This window comes from Formica exsecta, unplaced genomic scaffold, assembly GCF_003651465.1.
Source record: "Formica exsecta isolate Colony F162 unplaced genomic scaffold, ASM365146v1 scaffold60, whole genome shotgun sequence".
Taxonomy (NCBI): domain Eukaryota; kingdom Metazoa; phylum Arthropoda; class Insecta; order Hymenoptera; family Formicidae; genus Formica; species Formica exsecta.
The window spans coordinates 456,014-480,751 of record NW_021853281.1 but is presented as its reverse complement, the minus strand read 5'-3'; the positions used below and the strand labels follow the sequence as shown (position 1 = coordinate 480,751).

General features: G+C 38.6%; 1 protein-coding gene across 7 annotated transcripts in view; it reads right to left on the bottom strand.

Annotated features, from left to right (window-relative positions):
* LOC115242500 (protein Fe65 homolog) overlaps positions 1–24,738 on the bottom strand; it is a 169,091-nt gene that overhangs the window by 71,679 nt on the left and 72,674 nt on the right. The window contains exon 1 of one of the 7 annotated variants that reach the window (XM_029818829.1): positions 11,070–11,106. The exons of the other annotated variants lie outside the window; for them this stretch is intronic. Coding sequence (XP_029674689.1) covers positions 11,070–11,091 — 22 coding nt within the window. The 5' untranslated portion in view covers positions 11,092–11,106. Of the gene's footprint in view, positions 1–11,069; positions 11,107–24,738 lie in introns of those variants that run through there. 7 annotated transcript variants of the gene reach the window in all.

Here is a 24,738-nt window from a genome sequence, read left to right as displayed (position 1 = left end):
CGGACGACATGAGCACGTGCATATCGGCGTGCCTCTACACGCTGGCCACGTGAGCGAGCGTGTTTCGCGCGCTGGATCGCATAATCGTCCTCGAGCTTGCATTTCTGGCGTACTCCTGCCGACGATAGAATCAAGGGAGATCGCTACAAGGAAGTGCCTATCCATCTCTCATTCCTGCGCGATACAGTTTGTGTGTAAGGACACCGGCATGCTTTGTCAAAAAAGTATTCTATTCACGGATTACGATGATGGCTAATGAATTAGTGGACTGGCTCACCCTCGCGCAATTTTTCATTTTTGTTACATTTTTTTTGCGGCATTTCTTTTAACGTATCTTTGTGTGACATCGATTTATTTAATCATTTATAAGTATTATTAATTAAATAAAATAATCTATTAATTTCAAATTTTATTTTTTTCTATTCAGATTAGATTACAAATCATGTCATTAATGAAATAAACTAATCATCAATTTTTTAAGTTTGATTTCATTTAATTTTCAGATCGAGGAGATTCAATCGCGAAAACGGGTAATGGAGAGCGTCAGACTTTAATATCGCGAAACTGCATCCCGCTAAGCGACGTTACGTGTTCTGTCAACATTCCTCTCGCTTGTGCCGTGCCACTTCCTCGTTTTCTCGCTCGATCCCAAGACTCGCGCACGGAGGAGAAAACTTCCGGCCGGACGTGGATTCTTTTTCCGTCCCTTCCGCGGTCCCCGTCGCTCCTTCGCAGTCGCGAAAGTTAATAGGTAGGAAACTCGACGTAAGCCTCATAATAAAGTGGAAGAACGTACGGTCCTTTTCCTCCGCTTTACGCCGGGAAATATTTACTCTCGCAACGGCCAGGTTCCACCTCTTGCTGTTTTTTTTTATGTTCCTCGTTGCCGGAAGTTTTCACCAAACCGTACATTCTCTTGTAAAGGCAATAATTAAGCGCGACACAAGACCAAGCCTTGTATAATGAGATGTTACCCGTATCTTTCGAATACATATTGTAGCGCTGCACTAAATATGATTAATATTGATTTCTTTCAATAAAGACGCGTTTTTTTCGCATATTATTAAATTAAGTAATTACTATATTTTTATTATATAGCTATTTATAAAATAAAGACTTTATTCTAAGATATTAAATTTTCTATTATATAATTTATATATGTATAATATTTATCTACTTTTCTTCTATTTTCCTATTTTGATCTCTGCACCGCACAATCTTGTATCGTACATTTTATTCTTAGCAATACTGCGGAGATTCGATCGCGATATGGCTTTCCGCCGGACATATTGCCGTCTCTCGAGTTAATAGGCAGAAAATCTGGAACGTAAGCCGTATAATATAACAGTAGATAGAAACAGTGATCCTTTCTTCCGCCTTTCACCCACCCTTTCGTTCTTACGCGGCCTGAAAGAAGAAGACACGATTTCCCCTTTTGCAAAATCTGCTACACGGCTGCGTCCGCTTTCGCAAGGCCGGGTATATTTCGTGCACCAGGTGGTACCGTACCAACGGTTAAAACAATTTGCCATAAATTTTCCTCGAACGGGAGGTAACGGAGCGGGACGCAGAAAACCGGCGCGGCGAGATGTGGTGGAAACCAGGACACCAGAGGGGAAGGATTTGGAGCAGGGATTCTTTGGAAAGAGTCCATCCGCGGTGAACCAATTTCATTTTCTGTCACTGCATTTCCGCTACGTTTATCCAAGATACGGCCGTGTTGTTTTGCGCTCGTAATTTCTTTCAATATTTCATGCGCGAACATCAACTCTCATGATACTCTTATTATGGTTATATTATGACGTTTCTCACATTGCATATATAATTAAGACAAATCTGATAGCGAGATGCTTAATACATTGTTAACGGTGGGTTGTCAACGTGAAAATGAAGAATAATTATTTTCTAGAGAGACAAAAATAAACTGTAATTTAAGATCACGAATAAAAAAAAAAAATATTCTGACAAGAAACAATTTCGTTTATCCGTTCTCGGAACACCGAAAAAAAATGCATGATAACTTTCGGGAGCAGCCAAATGGACATACTAAAGAGACCAGCAAGATTCATAAAACAAGAAAAGCTGCGAGGGCGACATATTGCCGTACGTGACATGTATTATGCATGAAGAATTCCTGTGGGCGTCTTCTCCTTCCGTCTCGTCTCTCCTCTTCATCTCGTGTCTCCCCGCTTTAATAGACGCGAGTCTATTAATTCGAAAAACACTGTGTTCCTTTGACACCGCTTATTACTTTCGCGAGCGGTTTCGAAACCACCGATGTATGTGTGTGAACAAATTGCTCTCAAACACTCCGCGGCCATTATTCCTTTCTTCATTTCTCATTTTCCTCTTTGACATAGCTTTTCGAATCGACATAAACGCGAGCGGCGATTAATCGATAAAGATAATTCAGAATCCGGCTTCATGAAATGAATACATTTGGTTAATGACAATCAATTTCTCTGAGAACTTGTATCTGTATTTATTTTAATTTACGGGAGGATTCTTTTCATGCAACGAGGCCCTTTACATAAAAACAAGTTACCATCTTGTAAAACAACAGCTTTGTGCACGAACAGAACGACCTCCTTAGAGAGTTTGCTTATTAATATCTCTCTTCCATGGAGAAACTAAATATATCCCGACGTGGGCGATCGATATATTTGAGTGGTTAAGTTAAAAGAGATATCTACATATGAAACGTTCATGAAACTGCTCTGTCTCAACGTATATTAATCGAATAATCGTTTTTCGAAAAGCTTAATTCGCCTAAATATCTTAATCTCTCTCTTCAATGTTAATTAAATAAGTTCAGAACATCTGATACAATCTAAATATCAAATAATTATGTAATTAAGCATCGTTCTGTCATTAAAAAGCTGTTTATAAATTGTAAATGATGACGTAATGTCCGTATTTCATTTGCAATATGGACGCGTGTTTATCGCAAACAACCCTTCTCTCCGAAATCTTCCATCTCGTTCTTTTCCCTCACCACGCAAATGACGCACACAAGCTATATCCCCGCATTCCCCACACCCTCCTCGTCAGATAAAACCATCCCTCCCGTTCAATTGCTCGCGAGTACCGCAGTTACCGCGTGTCGTCATCGCTGACGGCAGCGCTCGAGGATCGACACGATATCCGCATCCCTATCGCACCACCATCGCATGTCGATTCCATTCCTACACCCACATTACGCACGTGTGTGTATATACGCAACGGATGATGTGCGAGGGCATGTAAGAGCAAAGGACGAACGTACGCAGAGTAAACTGGTCTTGATGCAAAACCGATAATGTCGCCGCCGTTGCATCTGTCTGGCTGGTTGCGTGCGTTCGATCCGCGGTGGATTCAGGGGGCGCAAACCTATCTCCCCTTTCTCCCTCACCCCGGCTCGGTGGTAGCCACCCTTCTAAGGCCGCCCCCGTCTTCCGGTCTCCCGCTTTCCTCCTGGCTGCGACGGTTATGCGAGTTGCAGCCGCCCCACGAACAAATATGTATTAGATTTTTATTCGCCTCGTCGCGGGATATTGCAAATGGAAAACGCGTCTACGACGGCGGTCGTGTATTTCGCGAGATGGCTCTCGGGACTCGTATACATATGTATGTGCGTGTTTCGAGTGCGTACGTATGCTTTCTTACAGTACGTTCAACGCGAAGCACGATGGTAGATAGAGGTGGGCACGTACATATATACTCGCGAGGAATGATAAATTGTAATAACCCGGTAAGTGGTAGCATATCCGCGGGGTTCTATGAAATTTTAATGCGACTACGGAGAATAGAATGAATCGATATTTGAATTGTTATATGTGCGCGGTAACACGCGAACAGAGTACGAAAAGAACAACGCGTTTCAAAAACAACTGCAATATACAAAAGTCATATAGAATCGTTTATAATTTGATTCGCAATGATTATCCATAATTTGATAATCCTATGAATAATTAGCAATTTAGTAAAACATCATTCAAAACTTATCTAAAAATTTAAGTCAAGAAGAATATGTAATATAAAAATGTATATCGAAGAGATATGTAATATAAAATATATATCGAAGGGAAAGATGCGTTACATAAAGTATTTTGTCTTGAAGTTTTCTTAACAGCCGTTGCTTTTCCAAACTGTTCTTTATTCGGTCTCTTGGACACCGGAAATGGGAGAAAACCCGCAGTCTCGCGCGTATCGGACTTGGCGCCATTCACGTATATTACAAAATGTCCCATTGTCCCCCGGTGTGTGCACTGCACTCTCTTGTGCACATTTCAACCCCTCTTACCGCCGTTTTCACTATCTTGCGGCACACCTGAGCTATGCACTTTCCAGGAAACTGCCATTCCGCACATTCTCGCAAGACAACATTTCGCTATATTTGTCAATTGCTGGCCATTTTACCTCACTCTCTTTGATACATTTCGAAAATTGTAAAGAACATCGAACAACGAACAATATTACATAGCAGGGTAAATCACAGATTGTGAGAAAAGCACGAAAGAAACGCATCTCGGTTAGCTCATCGTGGATGCATCTCGAGTGCTCCGTTCGTTTCGCCTTGCGAAATGCAGTCCGCATGCGGAGTGGCCGAGTCACGTGAATGCAACGCCCATCGCCCCCATCGTGCCCGATATATGCATCTGCATAGCGTGTAAAGCTCGTATTTTATCGCGTGAAGCATCGCGTGGGATATGCGTCGGACGATTTACGAGAGTAGAGGAGAGATTTAAAAGCGCGAGACCGGGCGAGATACCGAAAATACGCGTCGGAAACGATATTCAAAAGATTCAAGCAAAATAACCGTTCGAATCATGATTATTGTCTGATAAATGAAAAAAGATTTGAAGACACAAAGAGACCTCTTGATATTACCGATTAAATTTTTACCTTCCATATTAGCTTATATTTTTCAGTAAATGTGGAGAAAAATATTATACGAAAGAACTTTAATTTTTTTCCTTCTAGCATTATCGTGTCCCGTTTAATGGAAAAAGAGATGAATGCCGATTAGACATCAAAGTGGAAGAGTAAGTGCAAGAGCAGTGCAATAAACTTTTTGCGGAAAGCCGATATTACATCGTCGATGCAAGATACTATTCGGAAAAATCAGGCATGAATTTCTTTTAAAGTAAAGAAATTCTTTAGGAGTTTGAGCGGATATCTGTTCTGTAAGAAACGCGCGCGTTTATTGCGCTTGAGAAAATTTAGGTCGACGGTATTCTCTTGAATCAAGATCCCCGACGCAATAAACCACAAGGCGTCGATGCAGAAACTGTAGCTTCAAACTGTGTATGTACTTGCGGACAAGGATTCTACAATTTATAGCTCTTGTAAATGCAAATGTCTACAGCCGAGTCCCAAGTCGATAATTGATGGCGTTAAAGCGCTCTGAGTGAACGACAAAATTACCGCCTCCTTGCATTGCGCGTTAAATGTCGCTGTTAATACGTACATGTATTATAAAACAATAAAGTATATTTTAATATTGTAAAGTTTCTGTATACATATAAAAAAATGTCGACTTATTGTTCTGCCGTACTGTTAATACACTCTTCTTATCTTAAATCCCCTAAAAGATGCAGTCAAAAACGTTGTTAAGTGACTTCAAGATAATCTCGAGCTCTTAATAATTTAAATAAGTTTTAAATGGAAGCTGTTCTCTCCAGAATTTGAGTTTCAGCTTCGTTTGCTTGACAGTTAATTCACGAGATTACATTAACCATTATAACAACTGGCAACAGATGCATTGTATAGATTTAAGATGTGTTGAAAAAGATATTTTAAGAAACACGTGTCGGGCAATCGATTGGGTTTCAGGTCGTTGTACTCTCGAGCAACATCGTTGACATGTTGAACGTAATATTACCATCAAAATAATGGTGTCTCACTCGAGTCTCCGCAAATATTGTGAATACCGCTCTGGCCCGCGGGCGCATTCTAACGTCGTATATTAAATTCTGGCTGCGTTGATAGGCATAGTTCACCAAGGCGGACTATGTCAGCCACATGCTGAGCTCATTACTGTTGTGCTGCCCGTCATGACTGAAAAGCACCATCTCGTCGTCAGTATGGCAATGTCGCAGCGAGGTCGGGCAATAGCACGATCCTTCTAACTTTCAGGTAATTAAGTGCGTCAAAACTTGCTTAAAGCACGTGTAATTGCGTTTTATAAGGAATCTCCGGGCTTTTTGAGCCCGCTCTCGCAATGGCTTTTCAACGAAAGCACGGCCGAATACGTGACTGGATTGACAGAACGACAAGCTTTGATTATCAACAAAGATTCGTTTCCGAACTAACATGCGTTTGGTACATATGTTTGGTGTTGTTTTAGATTACATTCAAGATGATTTAAATTTGAATGTACTTCTAAAGGAGCAAGAAAAAGAAGAAAGTTATAACATAGTGACAGAAAAACTGTTATCTTCCATAATTTAAATATATGAAATATCATATATTATTAGATAGACATGCGCGTATCTCTAAATTTTAATCATTTGCAAACGATTATTTAAGGTTGTTTTTTCTCATAATATAATCAATATAATCAATATAATAAAATTTTCTTCATATTCTCTCTTTTACATATCACAAGAAAACGTAGATCCAGTTGAGACGCGTGCTTCGATTTTCTTTACGCGTAAGCTTATTAGCGTCGGTTGCGAAATATCTAATCTTGTATAGTGTATTATCGCGTAACATATCCATACACATAATAGCGAAAACCTGCCTTTGGCTGTGTTACATTATCACCTCGATGTGAAAATCCACGTTGTTCTATATTTGTTCTATATTTTATTATCCTTCTCTCTCTCTCTCTCTTTTGTTCGCATTACCATGACGATGCGTCGTTCGAAAAAGACACCGAAGTCATTTCTTGCGTGAATGATACTCGCTTGTCGGTACACCCGCTGTCCATCGATATCGATGATGTAAAAATAATGAACGATAAAAATAAATGATAATAAAAAAAAGAGATGCTACTGGCAGATTAATCGTGATTGTGTCATTTTCGCGATGGCGTCGTCAGCGAATCGAGAAATCCGCTTAGGCGTACATAAATTCGCCAGATAACGCCAATCACCTAGCAAATGCCGATGAGAATTCATCGGCATCGATTTCCGGTCGCGAGGCAATTCGCATCGAGGTATCATCGGGCAGTCGCCGGCGAATTGAAAGCTCATGCTAGAGGGTCGGAAGTGACGAACGAATTGGATAAATCGGCCTAGCTTCGAAGTGACAATTAGCTAATGCACGGAACTGCTGCTGCAGCCACCATATTTCAATATAAGAAGATTTGCGAAATATAGTAGTTATAAAAACAAGCGTATTTATATATCATTTTTTCCTTCCTGTATATATATATATATATATATATATATACAGGGTGTCCTAGACCATCCATACAATATATATATACATTTAAATATTGCAAATATATCTCGAGGATTTTAACAAAACATATTTTGACATTTAAAATACATTTAAAATACATTTAAAATACATTTAATTACAATTAATATTTTCTATTTATAAAATATTTGTTGCAACATATCTCCCATAAATAATCTCGATCATCGATAACTTTGATAATAATCGATGTTGACTAAAAGCCAGAGGCAGGAGAGCAAAATTGTTTGGTGATTAAATGCAATCAAAAATTAAACGAGAAATAGCATCGTTGGAGAACGTTGCTGCCTATCGAGATGTGTTTAATTTTGAGATAATAATATATCTCTTATACGTTCCAAATATATACACTCTTTACGCGCCATTAAAGAAATATCGAAAATCGTTACAGGCAGATACAAAAATGTATTTATTTTCCCTCTTTCTCTCCAATATATATATTATTAGTTGAAAAATAATATTCAGCATATTAGTTTTATTATCAATCGAGAACCGCTTTACTTTGGAAACGCACTGTGCATAATTCCAGTAACATTTTACGCACGATCGCCTTTTTCACATGGACGAGCAAGATCAACTCGAGGCTCGATGATGTATTGCCGGAAATGACGAGTAAATTGGACAAATTGGCGACCGATATCGACGCAACAATTAGCTAATGCATCGAATGGCGCGCCATCACCGTTGCAGCAAGGCGATATATGCGAGTTTTACGAGCCGATGGGAGCTTTCGGGCCGCGAGAAAATTCGCTTTCCCAGACATCCTCGGCCCAACCCCGCCGATAATTGCGGACCATAAAATGCGATCCAACGTTCACCATCCTTGCGGCCAAACCCTCGCCTTTTCCACACCGCGCTGGAAAGAACTCGCTATCTCTTTTTTTTCCGCCAGTCTATCTTTTTTTCTCTCTCTCTTCCCTCGGATATTTGTGCGGTGGAAAACCGACAATCGCCATTCCGAAAGAAAGGAGTAGCGGTTGGTTACGAGGGTGAATCCCCGCGCTTCCTCGGAGATTTTTAATGGTTATCGTTTTTTAATGGACCCGCCGCGGCACGTATGGCCGCTTGAAAAGATTACGGCAGAAGAGACGTATTGTTGTATTAATGGCGAGAGGTCGAGAATTATTTGGATGAAACTTGAAAAAACCGACGGAAAATATTTCAAATTGTTATGTAATAAATGTTTTATTCAATATAATATTCTAAGAAAATATAGATACTGATTTTTTCTGTTATTATTTTATCGCATTACTTATTGCATTAAGCGATAACAAAATATTATCGAGTAAAGCTAAAACATTAGTATTTTCAATCATGTTGCATAAGAAAGATTATTTAATTAACCTAGAATAATAAAAATGTTTTTAAAATTTATATACTATATGATTGATTCCATTTGAGATTTCGCGTTCATTTTCAGTAAAAATTGCAGATGATCAAATTATAATTCTATCCCGAAATTGTGCAATTTACACGTCTCATTATTCCGGACTCATAATTATGCAATACGCGACGATTTATACCAACACGAATTAATATTTAGAGCACCATCGGGTGACGTTGCGTTATATATTCAATCATCGAGCCGGTCTCTTTAAAATGACACAGCGCGGCAATGCGGCGATATTTATTATCATTAACCGGACAAGCGAATACGCGTGTTTACGCGCCGAGATACGTGTTCGCGGTACGATAGAGGTCACATCGTCGGCCATAAAGATTTAATCGATTCCCGACCGAATCGCCCACACACGGAAAATACATGCGACATACATTGCGAATTCCGATTTCGTCCTTTTTACTATTCGAACAGCGTATTCGCCCACCTATTGTGTCACGTTGCACTGATTTCGTATAATCGAGTCCGTATCAAAACAAACGGGCATCTGTCTGATCGGATCAAGTCCGCCTCTCGATCTTTTAAATAACGCAGGAAATAGTGTGCGTCGATTGTAAAGAAAAAAATTTCTCGCACCCTTTGACGCGATAAAAGTTTTATTACAACTTTTATAAACGACATCCCGACAAATGACTCTTATCATCTCTTTAATCGAACGTTTTTTATTGTTCTCGAAGTAACGCCCAAACCTACGATCTGACCTCGGAATTAGACATGATCGTACTCTCGTCGATCTAGCCGCTTCTACTCGTCGTAAATTTTTTATGGACTTTCGATCACGTCATGTGTTAGCGATACTTATCGACCGCGGACTGTGATTTCGCCCTTCTCGTTATTCGCGCCGCGTACTTGACCTGCCATCGCTAATCTATCGTAATCGACCGTGGGCAGTTACGCAAAAACCTTCTCTCACGATTTTACATTCTCCCGCTGTGTGGTATATTATTATCCAAAAATCAAACTGCTTCACGATAGACAGTAACGACGCTATCTTCCATTTAGTTTCCAATTGCAATTAGCCATCAAGCAATTATGCTCGATTGCCTCTGGCTTTTAGTCATCATCGATCGAGGTTACTCATGCGATATTGTATGAGATAAGACGTTAATAATTATGTAAGTCCTCTCATATACAGTCTTATAATTTGAGCTCCTTAATACAAGTTTCAAAAATCATGAAAAACAATAATTAGTTGTAAAAGAACGATACAAAATCACTCTAAAAAATAAAAAATTTGATAAGCAGTAATGGATGTGTGCCTGAGCTTTTTTAACAATTTAATTTTCCTAGTTGTAGCCTTCTATTTTCTTCAGATGTGAAAATATAGAATAAACGAGTCTTGACTCGAAAATCGATGCAAAGCACGATGCGGAATGAAACTCGGAGTGCAATTGAGTCCTTTTCGCCATTCATCAGACATATATCTTGTCAACTCGTCGATTGTTCTAATTTCACGTGATCGAACGCGTATCAATGAGTTGTGCTTTTGATTATTGTCGGTCACGCAACCAAAGTTTTTCGCGCAATTTAAACGTGCGTGTGCGTTTCTACTTGACTATGGTGTGCGTGAAGAATAAGACTGACCCCAAGACCTTTTGCGTTGCGAAAGTACGAAACTAGAAATGTGGCGATGATTCACTGCTTGTTCGAACAACTGAGATAGTCAATTATGTATAGATAAGAATTAAGATGCTATTGTAGCAAATATATTAAAGTCCGAGGAAAAATGCGAGAGTAATTTTCATTATGGTATTTGTTCAGTCATCTGTTAACGTTATTAAATAAGAGCCTTATTTTTCGTCGAAAAATGGCTTCTAATTTTGTGTACTATAAGAAACATATACGGACGTAAAAAAAAGTGCGTACGGACTAATTGGACGGGGGGCACTACTGTCTTCTAATTGATCTAAACATATATTGGAAAATGTAGAAAGAGAAGGAAGAATCTGGAGCACGTTCCACTTATGACCGACACAAAATGTATAAATTAAACATATAAGATATATCATAAAAATAATTATTCGAGACATCTGTAATTAAATCTATCGATAACTTCAATCATGTTTATTCCGATAAAAATGGTTAAACTCAGAAATGTATGGTTGTATTCGAGAATCAGCTATATTAAAATTAATCAATAATGTCTCGAGATAGAGTATTAAGACTATATATTGAACATGCGTTCAATACGAGTGACGTATCGGTCGCTCCGTGAAGTCGCGGAACGTGCTCAAGGAGACGACGACAGGGGACGTATATAACTTACGATTCACTCCGTGAAGAACCATCGTGGCCGCGTTCTACACAACTATAAAAGTGTCTTCGACGGCACCCACCGTGCGCGTACCCGTTATGTCTCTCTATAACCCGGAAGAGCCTCTCTCTCTCTCTTTCTCTCTATCTTCTCTCCTTCGTTGTTTCTTCTTACTCTATCGTTCTATCTACCCCTATCTACTCCTCTTTCTCTCTTTCTCTTTGTCGCACTCTCGCGCTTCTCCCTACTCGCCTTGTCGCGCGCGTCTCCTTCTGTCCCTCAGCAACCCTCCAGACACTGGCCAAGCGGGCGGTCACGTGAACATCGGCTCGGCCAATCGTGCGCCGAGTGACGTCATCCGCGTAGGTTCTCGCACAGTTCGGGAAAGAAGTCGCGGGCGTAAGGGTGCATTTGTGGACCCCGGGGGGAGATGTGCCACGGATGGAGTAGGGATGGATGCCAGTCGATTCGATCTATAGACGATGTGTGATGCAACGGCGGGACTGACGATACTGACTCAGGATCCTACGGAAAGGATCAAGGTATTGTCGCGCTCGGTTTGTCCGCTGCAGTTTTACCAGAAGCATCCTCCCTTTCATTTCTTTGAAGAATGTATCGCGGAACTTTTTGACGATTGTGACATATTACTTCTTTTTTAAGATATATTCTTTGTACTTCACTCTGTCTGTGTGTTTGTGTGTGCATGTGTATGTGCACTCGAGAATGGAGATCATGCACTATATATTTTATAATCTCCATATATTTTCAATTTATATAATCTTAAAAGAATTTTTTAATAAGAAATTGAAATATGTGAGTTGACAACGGAACTTTTAATTTAAAACCTTTTTATATATCTTCTCCAACCTTTTGTTCATTCTCCCTCTTATTTTGTAAATAATCTGCGTTCAATTTTTTCCTTATTTTAAAATGTGTTTATATATTTCTGTTTTATATTTATTTTATTACATCATTATACTCGAGATTTATTAAGACTCTGCAGATTTATTATTCATTTAGAGTCATTAATTTCGCAACGATGGAAAAATAACTATTACATTCGCGAGAAAATTTCATCTTGTCTAACCGTCCCGGGGAAAAGTTCTCGATATTAGTCGTAGATTTTTTGCCTCCGGCCAGTACGCTTCTCGTGCTGCATCTGTACCATGAAACCGGAGGCAACGTACGACTATAAATTGCACCGAGAGCGGCTCATACCGAGGCCCATTTTTCTCCTGGCCGGAAAATGGGTTAGTGCCGAAAACCTGTTTGTATTCCGCGCTTGGGCCCTTTTTTCCTCTTCACAGACGTTACGGGCTCGTCGTCACCGAAATGAAATTCCGCGCCACATAGTCGAATGATGCGCACCGAAGAAGCGCTAAATTAAGGTTACACCATTACATATGTTTTTCTCATAAACGGATCTTTCCCATAAAATTTCATCTGAATGAAATCAATTATAAACAATTATAAAAATTATTATCCATTAATTTAATATTACATATTAATGAATCACTTTCATATCTATATCTTTTACGAAGACAAAAAAAAACATTAAAATTATTAAAGATAATAAAATAAAAAATACTAAAGTTGAAAGAGAATAGAAGTTTATGGCATTTAACATTATGGAACATTCGTTTTAGCGGCAAAAAATCTCTTTGGTGGCAAAAACGCGTCTCGCGACTTACGCCGTTACTGCGATCGGCCACTGCCAGATGTGGATTTACTGGGAAAGTTTTATGCACCGACTGAGAGAAAGGAAAAAAAGAAAATAGTGGAGAAGTTAGTCGTAAATCTTGTGCCTCGTAAAATTTTCCGTTCGTCTTTTATTTGCATTTCGCCGCAACTTTAGTCTTAGAAACCCTGATCGTAATTTATCCTTTCGTAGACAAGTGTAAGAAATAATGCGGGTTAATTCGCATACCGATCAAGTGTCGACATAACATGATGTCAGATTTTTATATCTGCTCAGAAGAATATCAAGTATGTTGTGAGAATTAAAAATATATATTTAAATAAAATCCTTTAAAAGACTGACATTTATTAATTCTGTTTTATACAATCACGTATGACACAATAAACTATAGAATGATAGTAAATCTCGTACCCGAATCTCATATATGAATTAAATCCGACAAACCACAAATTTGCAAATAATTAACAAGTATTTACAATTGTTGATAAATTGCATTTACGATTAGAAACCAAATATTAAATATGAACTGCGTTTGAATTAGCATATAGTTCTAATATTTCATATCGTTAAAATTAATGAATGTTATTATAGGTATATATGAGAGACAGAGAGAAAACTTTTATATTATAATGATACAGAATACGTTCAATGGTTGACACAAAATAATGCTTCAGAATAAGAAGTCTCGTCGTAATTTCAGAACTGTCTAAGTAACTTACAATTAGTGCCAAGCATCTTGTCAATTTCAAATCTTTTAAAGACTTTAAATGTTGAATCCATTGAAGTATTAATTTAGCGTTGAAGAAGACTTGAAAAGACTGTTCCTCCTGAGAAACTCGTTTAGCTTTTCTATTAAACAAACGCTTTTAAAGATCCAAGAGCCAGATTGCAATTTACAATGGATTGTTCTCGAGTAGATCAACGCGCATGCGAATTCGTCTTTAAGTAAGCGCTTTCAGTACGTCGATTTAATCTCGAATTTTTGCGCCTCTGAGTCTCGCTGACCGAAAAAAAAATAATCCTTTTCACATGCGACATGCGAGCGAAGCCATAAATCAAGTCAGGCGCAATAATTGAAACGCAGGCGCGAGTCATCAAAAAGCAACGATATGATTCGACCTAGCGAAGCGATTCTCGTTTTCTCTTGCTATTTTTGTCGTTTATTTTTTTTCAACGTCGACATCAACGTGTCGCGTGACTGTCAGGTAATTCGGATCGCGCCAACATCCGCGATTTTTCGGTTAGCAAGCTCGCGCGAACGCCGGGAATGGGACAAAAATTTATAGCGCATGGATAGTGGCAAAGGGGAGCGACAGATGGCTGGTGCGACAGTAAAAAACATAATTGCGCTTCATCAGTGATAAACTCTACGTTTCGTAACGACTCTACACTACGTGGCGAGTATCGAGGGAATTTTTTTCCAGGATTCGTAATTCGGAGATTTTATTGGATGCTGTTGAAGTTTTTATTCAATTTCTACCATACCTAGTACTATAATCATTCATTAAGTTATTGTATCGCGCGTGATCAAATGCGTTAACTTTTTAATTAAAGCGAGATGTCCTGTTGTACATGTAATTTATTATACATTTATATCTATATAGTAATACACATGTATGTGCGTAAGAAATAAATCAAAACCTGACAGCGAAAAAAAGACTACCAGCGGAAAACTTTAAAAGTTATTTTTCATTGAAAACAGTTTTGCGTAAAAAAGATTTATAACATAAATCTAAATTTATTTGAATACGCACGCAAATATAAAGCTATGCAAAAATGCATTCCAATGAATCTGCATTTAACTGAAAATCACAATTGGTGTCCTTTCGAAAACGTTAATCTCGCGATGGGACGATTAATCTGACGAATGTATCCTCGTTGATGCGTAATGAATTCAAAGATAGGTTATGCGAACACAATGTACCGATAAAATTTTAATGACTGCGACGATTGCCCGCTCGTCGCGACAGGATGAACGCGATGTATGAATCGAGGACCGCGAATCGTAATGCACTGTGAGCATTATATCGTGCATTATTCCGCATATTATTGTCTGCGCCACGCCAATGAAAACCGGTGCCTAATGACCCGCACAAATCATTGCCCAAGCATTGTCGTGTAGCTGCGAACTACGCGCATGCACGTGACAGCACGGCAAAAAAGTTCCCTGTTTGCTCGTGAATTTGTCAGCACATTGATTGTTAAGCCCGTTGCACGTGACGCTGTTAATAATTGTAACAACAAAATTTGCAGTTGTGCTTCACAAACTTGATATCCTATTTAAGCGACATAATACTTTGTATATTTGAAGTTACATGATTTAAAATATGACATAAAAAAATATTTTTTTACGTAAACGAGAACATTGTTAGTTTAATAAATATATCTTGTATATATTATATATATATATCTACGTTAGAAGCTTAGAATTCAAAAAAAAATCAGAATTTGTTAACTTTTTCTTACTTCGTGCAAAATTTAAAAACGCGAAATTATGTAATATTAAAAACGTGGAATTACGATAATATTCTGGCGAAAAAATAAATTTTGCGTGCTTCTTGGGTAAATGATTACGTAGGTTACCTAAAAGGGAATAAAACGTGAGTGGTGTGCGAATGGAACCAGATCTTAATAGAACAAAAGAGAACGAGGCACTTGTTTCACGGCATTTCTCCTGTTTTCACACGTAGTTTATATATTTGCAGAAAAAATTGCACGACCTGAATTTTTTCCCGTTTTAGCAGAAAAGGTAAAAAAAGATTGCGGTGAGAGAAACAGTTATTATATTTTCATGTGACCAACGAGTTACGAATATTTCTTACTTAATCATCTCTTTTCTTATATTTATTTATTTATTTATATCTACGCTATATATTAAGACATTAGTTTGAAGACAAAGTTTTGTAAAATAATAATGCACATTCATCTCCCTCTCTCAATAGGAATTATTTTTCTTAACATTAAAATACGAGTTTCCTTGCTTTTGAAAAAATTGCAATCCAACACATTATTCCACACGTTGTTAAAAACCGTCACCGCGAAACAATCGACATTTTGAATAACCGACGAATGAATTGGACATGCATAATACAACTCGAAAAAATTCGAAGTCGTATTTAAAATCGTTCAATACCACGGTATCTCGCTGAATCAATTTCATTAAAATTTCGACATCATCTGCTTCGAGTAATTACCGAGGGCTCGTTCGGCGCAATGCTACGTCGCCGAGCAAGAAAGAAAAGATTGAAAAGATGGGGATGCAGGATATAAAAGAAAGCAAAAAAAAAAAAAATAGTTTGCTACAGGAAGCAGGAAGCGGATATAAATCGACGTGCAGCGCAGCCCTCGTAATTGCGTTCGGCGACGACGCCAACGACGGCAGCAGCAGCGTCGCTTTTAATTAATGCGACACACTTTTTTCCCTATCGCTGAAAAGTGCCACATCCTCGTAATCCACACCGCGGCTCCCTTCCGAGTCCGTACGAACGCGATGGGGGTTCGTTAAATAAATGGGAGAAAAAAAAAAAGATCCCTCGACCCTCGAATGCACTGCCTGCTTGGTTCCGATGCCGTTTCTCCGTCCCCTGTCTCCTCGCTCTTTTCTCTCTTCCCATGTCGCGAATTGCGTGTATTTCCGTTTACTCCGGCCTCGCGCGGCACAGATTAACGAAGTAAATGAGGCCGGAGGGTGCAACGAGTGCGTTTAGAGTGAAGCAGTGCACTTTCCGGGCGTCAGCATCTTGGATTCTACTGTTGCAAGCAATCCATTTGCGAATAAATATCGAGAAAGAGAGAGAGAGATAGAGAGAGAAAATTAAAGTTTTTCCAAATATATTTAATGTGTGCCATTATATATTATTTTATATAAACTAAATTTTATCTTTTTTAAATAGATTATTTCTTAAAATCTTTTTCATTTGTTTTTTTTTTTGCTTTACATTGACTCGTGTTAACGAAACAGTACATTCACTGAGAAAATAAGTCGGAACATTAGAGACGAAGAACGCAAAGAGAGTGGTCAATTCTCTGAGTGCGAGGGATGGTATGTCGTGTCCTGCGGCAATTTCCGTCCTCGAATTGAAATGTTATTACGTTAGTGACACGTTCGGGTATTCCTCGTTCCTCCCTTTTATTTTCTGCCTACTGGCTCTCTCTTGTAAATGTAATTTGAGCGAACAAGCGCATAAAAGAAACCAAAAAGAATTAGAAGAAAGAGAGAGAAAAAAGAAAGCACAATATCTATAATTTAAATTTATTATTCTAAAGGAAATTCCACCGAAAAAAAAAATAATTAAGAAAAATAAGTTAAATAATATAATTTATTTTAAATTCTAATATATGTTTAATAAACAAATCTAATTTAACAAAAAAGTGTAGAAACTTCGAATCAAAAGAGATACAAAAACAGAGAACAGGTACAAGGAAAGCTTGACATGATCTGCAATCTAATTTGCCTCCAAGAAAGAAGAAAACAGGGAAAACGAAGCGAAACGTCGAGTCGTTAATCCCGACATGCAGTACCTGCGAAGCGGATTCCGCGCGGGAAACGACAGTGCTATGGAATCGAATTAAATCCTGAATATACGATTTCCAGTGAGCATATCCTGGCGAATCACCGAAGATTCGTTCGAGATTTTCCGGCGCAAGTCACGTGCAATCGGAAAAAAAAAAAAGAATTCGACGGGTCGTAATTTATGTATGCACTTTTGTGTGAAGCCCGCGGTTTCGTAATTCACGTGGGAAATATCGACGTATCATTCGCGAAACAACTTCGTTTCTAATTTAATTACCGATTCAATAAATAATACATTTATATGAATTGAGATTTAAATTATTTTATTACCTCATTTATTATCTTAATTATTTTATTACCTCATTTTGATTTGTCAGGAAAAAAATATTCGAGAACGTTACGTGTATTTTCATAACGCGATTGTATGCAAAACAATTATTTAAATGTGCAAGTTTAATAATTTAATTAAACTGCATTTAAATTTGTTAGTTTGATAAAACGCTAGGAATGCTAGTGAAAAATTGATGAAGATTACATTGTACGAATTTTGCAACAATTTGCATCGGATTATAAAGATACATCGTAAAACTGCATTTACGAGTTCAACGATCTCGCATTCCGGAGTTTCTTTAGCCGTAACCCATAAAAACTCGCCAAAAATCTCGGAATTTAATTTCCATAATTATTGCCCGAATAATCACTTAATTCTACAATCCATTCGTGGTATATAGACACTCTTCCTCTTAATTCTCAATATTTTTTCTCTCTCAATTTTTCAACGTTCAACGAGACCATCTTGGGCGTCGCAATGCCTCGAATCTCACATAGCTAGAAAATGGGAGGAAAGAAGAGAGATAGAAAAAAAGCCCGAGCCTCGCGGCAGCCTGGTGTCTTGAAAACAAGAACATTCCGGTGGTTTAATGCCGACAGTGTCGTCCATCCCTCGTGCAAGGGAATGGACCGACGTTGCTACCTCTATCACCCTTCTTTATTTTCTTTTCACTAAAATGAGACGGAGAGAGACAGAAGAGAGGAAGGAAAGCGAAAAAAGAAAAAAAGTTGAAGCGAAAAGAAGATAACCATTCCGGATAGCGAATTTTTTCTCGCGGTGAAAAGGGGGGCAGGAGTAAAAGACGATGCCACAGGTGCGGAGAGAGGGAGATCTCGTGACTTTTATTGCAACGGACCGTGTTAATTCCAAGCACCCATAAATTCATCCAGTGGGAATTGCTTCTTAACCTCGCCGGCATCGCGCTAAATTCCTCCTGTCGAAGTCTTAACTAACGTACGTGATTTTTCTCGATTACTAAAGAAGAGATTTTTGTCTCGTATATTGGATTTGTAGTTATTATTAAGTAGTTAGCATCAAACATTGTTATTATCAGCAAATCTCATATCGCAAAATTTCGATTTGTATAATGGAATATTGCAAACAATGATATTCTATCTATATGCAACATTAATCATTTTTGAAATAAGATCGCATGTGTATTATGTATTACGAGAGACTAATTATCCGGTAAAATTATTCCGTTTTCGAGATAAGGGCAAAAAAGAAGGAAAATAATTTGCCACGGCAATTCGAAGGATTGCAACGAGAGGTCGACAGAAAACCGAAGGGAAAAAGCAAACTTTTAATCAGTCGGTCTCCCCATTATCCCCAACAACCATTCCGATTCTTCGAGGTTTCAGCCCTCCCCCGCGCATCCCGTCTCGCTACCAGCGTGGGATGGTAACATCCGCCAAATTACATCGTCGCTAATCCCTTCCGGTGACATTAATTAGCTCTCCCGATTCCTACCGCCATCGATCCTGAGCGACAACTCGGTAATTCGATTCTCTCGCTCACGATGCGGTTTGCAACTTGAGAGTTACGTTAATATGCGCGATATTCGAAACCGCCTGGATCAAAGAGCCATATTAATACGCACGTCGAAGATTCGGCGTATATCTATACTACAAAATGAATCGCGTTGATAAAATCATGTACGATCGGATCGCCCGAATTCTACGTCTTGACGCCATCCGATACCGAGGTCGTTCTCCTTTTAGAATGATTAATTACATCTAAAAGAATTGTATCCTACATTTTTAATTTAATTGAAATTAAAAAATCTCTTTTACAATTTCATCAAAGCTGTTTGAAATTCACAGGTCGCGAACTTTCGAAAAAAATCTAAATATAATGTGATGATTTCACGATGGGATTTTTGCAGAAAACCTCGGGGCGAAACTGTTGTGAGGAAAAAGTGCAGCTTCTTCCTTCGCGTGCGTTGCAAGCCCACCTGCGCTCCTACACGGCGCAATTTGCATGAACGTCCCTGTTTTGAAGCCCGCCGGTGGTTTTCGCCGTTTCATAGCTTTCATGCAACCGCGAAAATCCAATCCACATTTTCCACTGTTCTGTTACCTAATCGCCGAAAGGAATAGAAATTATTTTTATTAAATCGAGGTTGACTAAATTAAACATTTTTTTAGATTATTAAATTTTTAATCCCATAAATAAAACATATCTTTTCCATAGTTATTTCGAGAAGAAACTTTAATTTAATTTCATTTAAAATTTTATTTTTGAAATATTTAATGTTTGAAATTAGAGAAAAATCATCTAATCATAGCTTCTTTTAAAAATTTGAAACGAGTGAAAAAGCGTAAAAATAAACTGAAATAAGCCATCATTAAATTATGTTACTAAAAAATAAAGATAAAATGAAACATATTGAACAATGCTATTTAAATACTGCGACAAAGAAACGGGAATCGACAAAAATTCAACCGAATGAAGCTTCTTGTTTCAAGTACTTAATAGTGAGACGGACAAAGGGAGTGACAAAGAATTAGCTGCAAATCGAAACGGTGGCGGAAACACATATACCAGAGTAAGAAGCAAGATCTTTCCTTTGAATGCGCTTAATTGCAAGAACAGTTTCGTTTCTAGATGGCAGGTCAGACAATCTGACGAGAAGCAGACGGAAATGATTAACGACAAAAGAGAAGACCTCATTGGATCTCCGGAAACCAGCGGAAACGGACTGGAGGGCGGCACAAAAAAAAAGGACTGAATCTCGAATCCGACGAAACGGTTAGAAGCCGCTGGAAATTACCCGATAAAATTCTTCCGCGCGACTAAGAAAGGAAGGTTCACCCCCGTTGTACTCGTTATCCCTAAACGACCCGTTTGTTCTTATAGTGTTCATAAATCAAATTGTCACAATCCTTTCGACTTCACTTTCAGCTGCGATCTAACGACTTGTTGGGAGTTGTTATATACGATCTATCTCGATTACCATATTTTTTTCAAAATTGCAACTTTTCCAATCAATATATCTAATTTATTTCTAATAAATATCTAATTTACATTCAATTCCGTAATATTTTCCGTATCCGATACGTACAATAATCATCTCGGATATCCAGAGTAAGCAGCGAGTTTCTATCGCGAAATGCGTTAAAAGCACTCTCGACAACGCGTTTTCAATCGCGCGGCACTTCTTCATTAGTCACGATTAACGCGAAATAATAGCGTCAGCCAAGAGCGCGCGATCGATAACGAAAAATAATTTAGCGCGCCGGGGCGAACTGGGTCATTGATTCGCTTTGCGTTAGTTGCCGGGTAAGTACCCGGTAACCAAATTTAACTCCGACGAGCTTTGTAATAAACGGATAAGTAAATACATTAGCCACGCTGCCATAGTAACGCATAAATTCGTGATCCTGTCGAATGCGCCGATAGCGATTCTTCGTGTAATCGATTATCCTCGTTTACCGTTACATCGCGTGATTGAATTACTTTCCGATGCGCTTGAAATACACGTATTCCAGAGACGATCGCGCGAGGTAAATTATTTGTCGCAGAAGAAAATGGCTCTCTCGTGCAAAGTAACGAAACACGTTTCTTGTAAAGAAGATGTAGCATAGATCATGCGGAAAAAAATCTGAATACAGAGATGGATGTCTGCGAGCTTCGCGTAAAAATGTGAAAATTATAGCGAAGCGTCGAGATAGATCTGACAATGAGTGAATCGGAAGTGAATGAACACCGTGGTTTTGAGTGGACGGTTGGTCTGACGCAGCAAATAGAAAATAATAACGGGCAGCATTGTTCTCGTTTCGCCCCTTCTATCCCCCTTGATCCACTCGACGTTCGTGTCCCGCTATTGCAGGATCATCCGCTCTATTGTCGAGTTTTGTCTCCATCTCTCGCCTTCCTCATTTCCCTCCGCGATCCTTTCTCTATCCTAGTGTAGTAATACCCCACTCGCATCTCACCCGTTTTTTACCGCCCCGCCTCGAACGGCATACGTATCCCCATTTATTAGTCGGGGTTTAAAAAGAGAGATGGAGAGAAAAAGACAGCCGTGACAGATTGCTACGTTTATTCTGAGAGGAGAGACAGACGACGGTCGCCTGCATTATTTATCGCATTCGCTTATTATAGCTATTCCGCCGCGAACTGATTATTGACGCGGAGAAAATTTACACCGGTACATATAAGAATTTAAACGCAATCTGTCGGGCAGATGCAAATTTATCAAAAAGATAAATGCAAATAAATATATAAAGATTATCGGTAAAATACTAGTACTGTGCACAAGTTATTCAATACGCTTAGTTTTGATTCCATAAAAAGATTGCAGTCTGTAATGCAAAAATATTTTATTATCGATTTTAGCTTACACCTATCATTCTTCATTTCACGACATTGTTTCATTTAATACGATAAAATATATTTTTATCAATCGATTGATACTCTACCTTTTTCTCTCTTCTCTTTTCTTCTTCCACTTTCTCTCTCTCTCTCTCTTTCTCTGTCGCAATTTGTCCCTTCCTGCATATCGTCCATATTTTATCGTCCCTTGAACAGGAACGATGAAGGCCGATCGGGCCACGACAGATTGAAACGTTTATTTGAATGGGTGAATGCGTAACAGCGTGCCGGTCATGATTCATCACACGCGTGCCGATGAAATATACTTTCTCGGCGAGCAAATGAATACGAAAACTAATTTTCAATGGCTATCCTGGTGATTCAACCTCGTTTTTCAATTTTCCACGCGCTCCGTCACCGCCGCCGCGTAATCGTGAAATATGATTATTCTGTCTCGCGTAGATTATTTTTAACGCTCGACTCCTCTCCTTCTCTCATTCTCATTTGTATTTTGCAGTCGTCAAAAATCAACGAACGATCGATCGGTACAGAATCGAGTCAGGCAGAAGCGATCCAATCACGCCGACTTTCGAGCAGCGATATCGTGCAATCCGGCGAGTTGATTGAAATATCCGGCGCGCTCATTTTTTCCACGACGAGATTTTCACCGGCCGCGGATTGTTTCCGCAATTTTCCACGTGTTTCCTGGAAACACTCGTGAATATCCCGTTTTTATGATCCAACAAACTTTTCGCACGCAACGCGTATTGCTCAGAGTTAATCTGATTGAACACGAATATAACATAGATACTTCTCTGTGTGTGTCAATTCGTTTTATTTTTTATTTTCTTTGCTTACGATGCTTTCCTCTTTTACCTAATTATTTACCTAAACATTAAAAAAATATACATTTAAATTAGTTAATAAAAATACAGATTTGTATCTGTTATCGCGACATAATTTGAATATCTATTCACAAATCTTTATCCAATCTAAAAGCGTCGATATCTGAATATCGAGCGCAACAAAGTTTACAGCTGTAACAAAGAACGATACAATGATCGACGTGAGTTTCGCTTTCGTGAGTCCGTGTGAATTCGATAGAATTTCCCCAAAACTCTCAGCCAGATCTGGCAGTTTTCCGAAGTGCTGCCGACAAACTTCAACTACTTTGCCGCCAGACGACAAGCGATCGCACCCCGATCTTGCTTGCGATAATAGACTTTTAAACTGTCGATATACATTGGAATACGGAAAGGAATGACAGTAATACCCAATTAAACATGTCTGACTGAGTTTGTGTTGCGTGTTTAGATTTTATGATCAAAATTTTCTACATTTTCTATAAATGCCTACAATAATTAACACATTCTCTCTCTTCCAATATATTAATATTTATCTTAAACAATATATATATTTTATAAGTTAATCTGTGTGTGTCTAATATCGGATAATGCTAAGCCGAACAAATTATCGAGGTGAAAATATCCTTTCTTCCTATTCCCATAGAAAAAAAACCGTTATACCGACGACCGCGATAGGAGTAAATTATCCGTAGATTAAGAGCATCGTTCACACGTAAAAGAGGGTCGCCAATTTCTAAGGGATCTGTCGGATATGTGAAACGATACTCCATTTTTCCGGACGACCGTTACGAAAAATCGAGCCGTGGAGCGATTTATTAAGATCCTCGATGGTCTCCCAAGCAGAAAGTAAACCGGAGCTGGAAAACGAAACGAGGAAAACTGACCGGGAGAGAAGCCAAGAAGAATGACCGTAAGACGCGGCTCGTCCTGGAAAACCTTAACGCTCTGCGAAACTGCGGGTCTCTCGCTGTCTCGCTTTCTTTCTCTGTTTTTTTTTTTTTCTCGGAGAACAAGATATCAAGCACGGAATATTTCCCGAGAGCGGTGGGGAAATAAATCTCGCAACGTCATATCCTTAAACATACTTTTGCCGGACAAATTTTACCGAGAATAAAAAGAGAGAATTTTATAAGAATCGCGATGCTTTACGCGAGTCGGGCGAATTTTCGTGATGTAAAGAATACCGCAGTAATAATTTCTCATTTACGATTTTTCCATATTAACATTACCTACCGTTAAATCGTGATATACATAGAATTACTTGCGCAGTTCGCCAATTACCCGCAGCTGTTATTTCCGAATTCAATATTCATCACCTGCTCTTTTGTATGGATCGCGATTGAGAGAGAATGGGTGATTTTATAACTTACTCAGAAGATTTTATAACTTACTTAAAAATTAATACGCGATTTAAGCTATTAAAAAAGATTGTTTATCAAACGTTAACTTACATATCGAATTCAAATCAGCGGGATCGATTGTGTAATTTCGCAATTCATATCTCCTATTCTCCAAGTTTACCGAGAAATTGTTAACGCGACATAAATTTAAATACTTTGCTAAAATTTAAAGGTATTTAAAAAAATATATATTAAAGATAAAAAATCTGGTACATAATTAAATCCATGTTGATATGGCACTTCTCACTAAAAATCGATTTCACTGAAAAGATATTTATTTCTTCTTCCGGAATATTTGGTAGACCGGATCGTACGTATGCAGACTGACAAATCGCACATCATGAAAAGCGAGGAATATTACCGGGTACAGCCGAGGAGAGCATATTTACTCGCGGACGTAATCACAGACTCCGTGCCGTTCACTTCTGCCAACGCACAGCTACTTTCGCGATGTCGTCACATCACGACCGCGTGTATTGCCCATTAATGTGAACTACGGCCCGACCATTATGTTGGAATGCACGCTTTCGAAATAAAAGACAACGAATTGCCGCG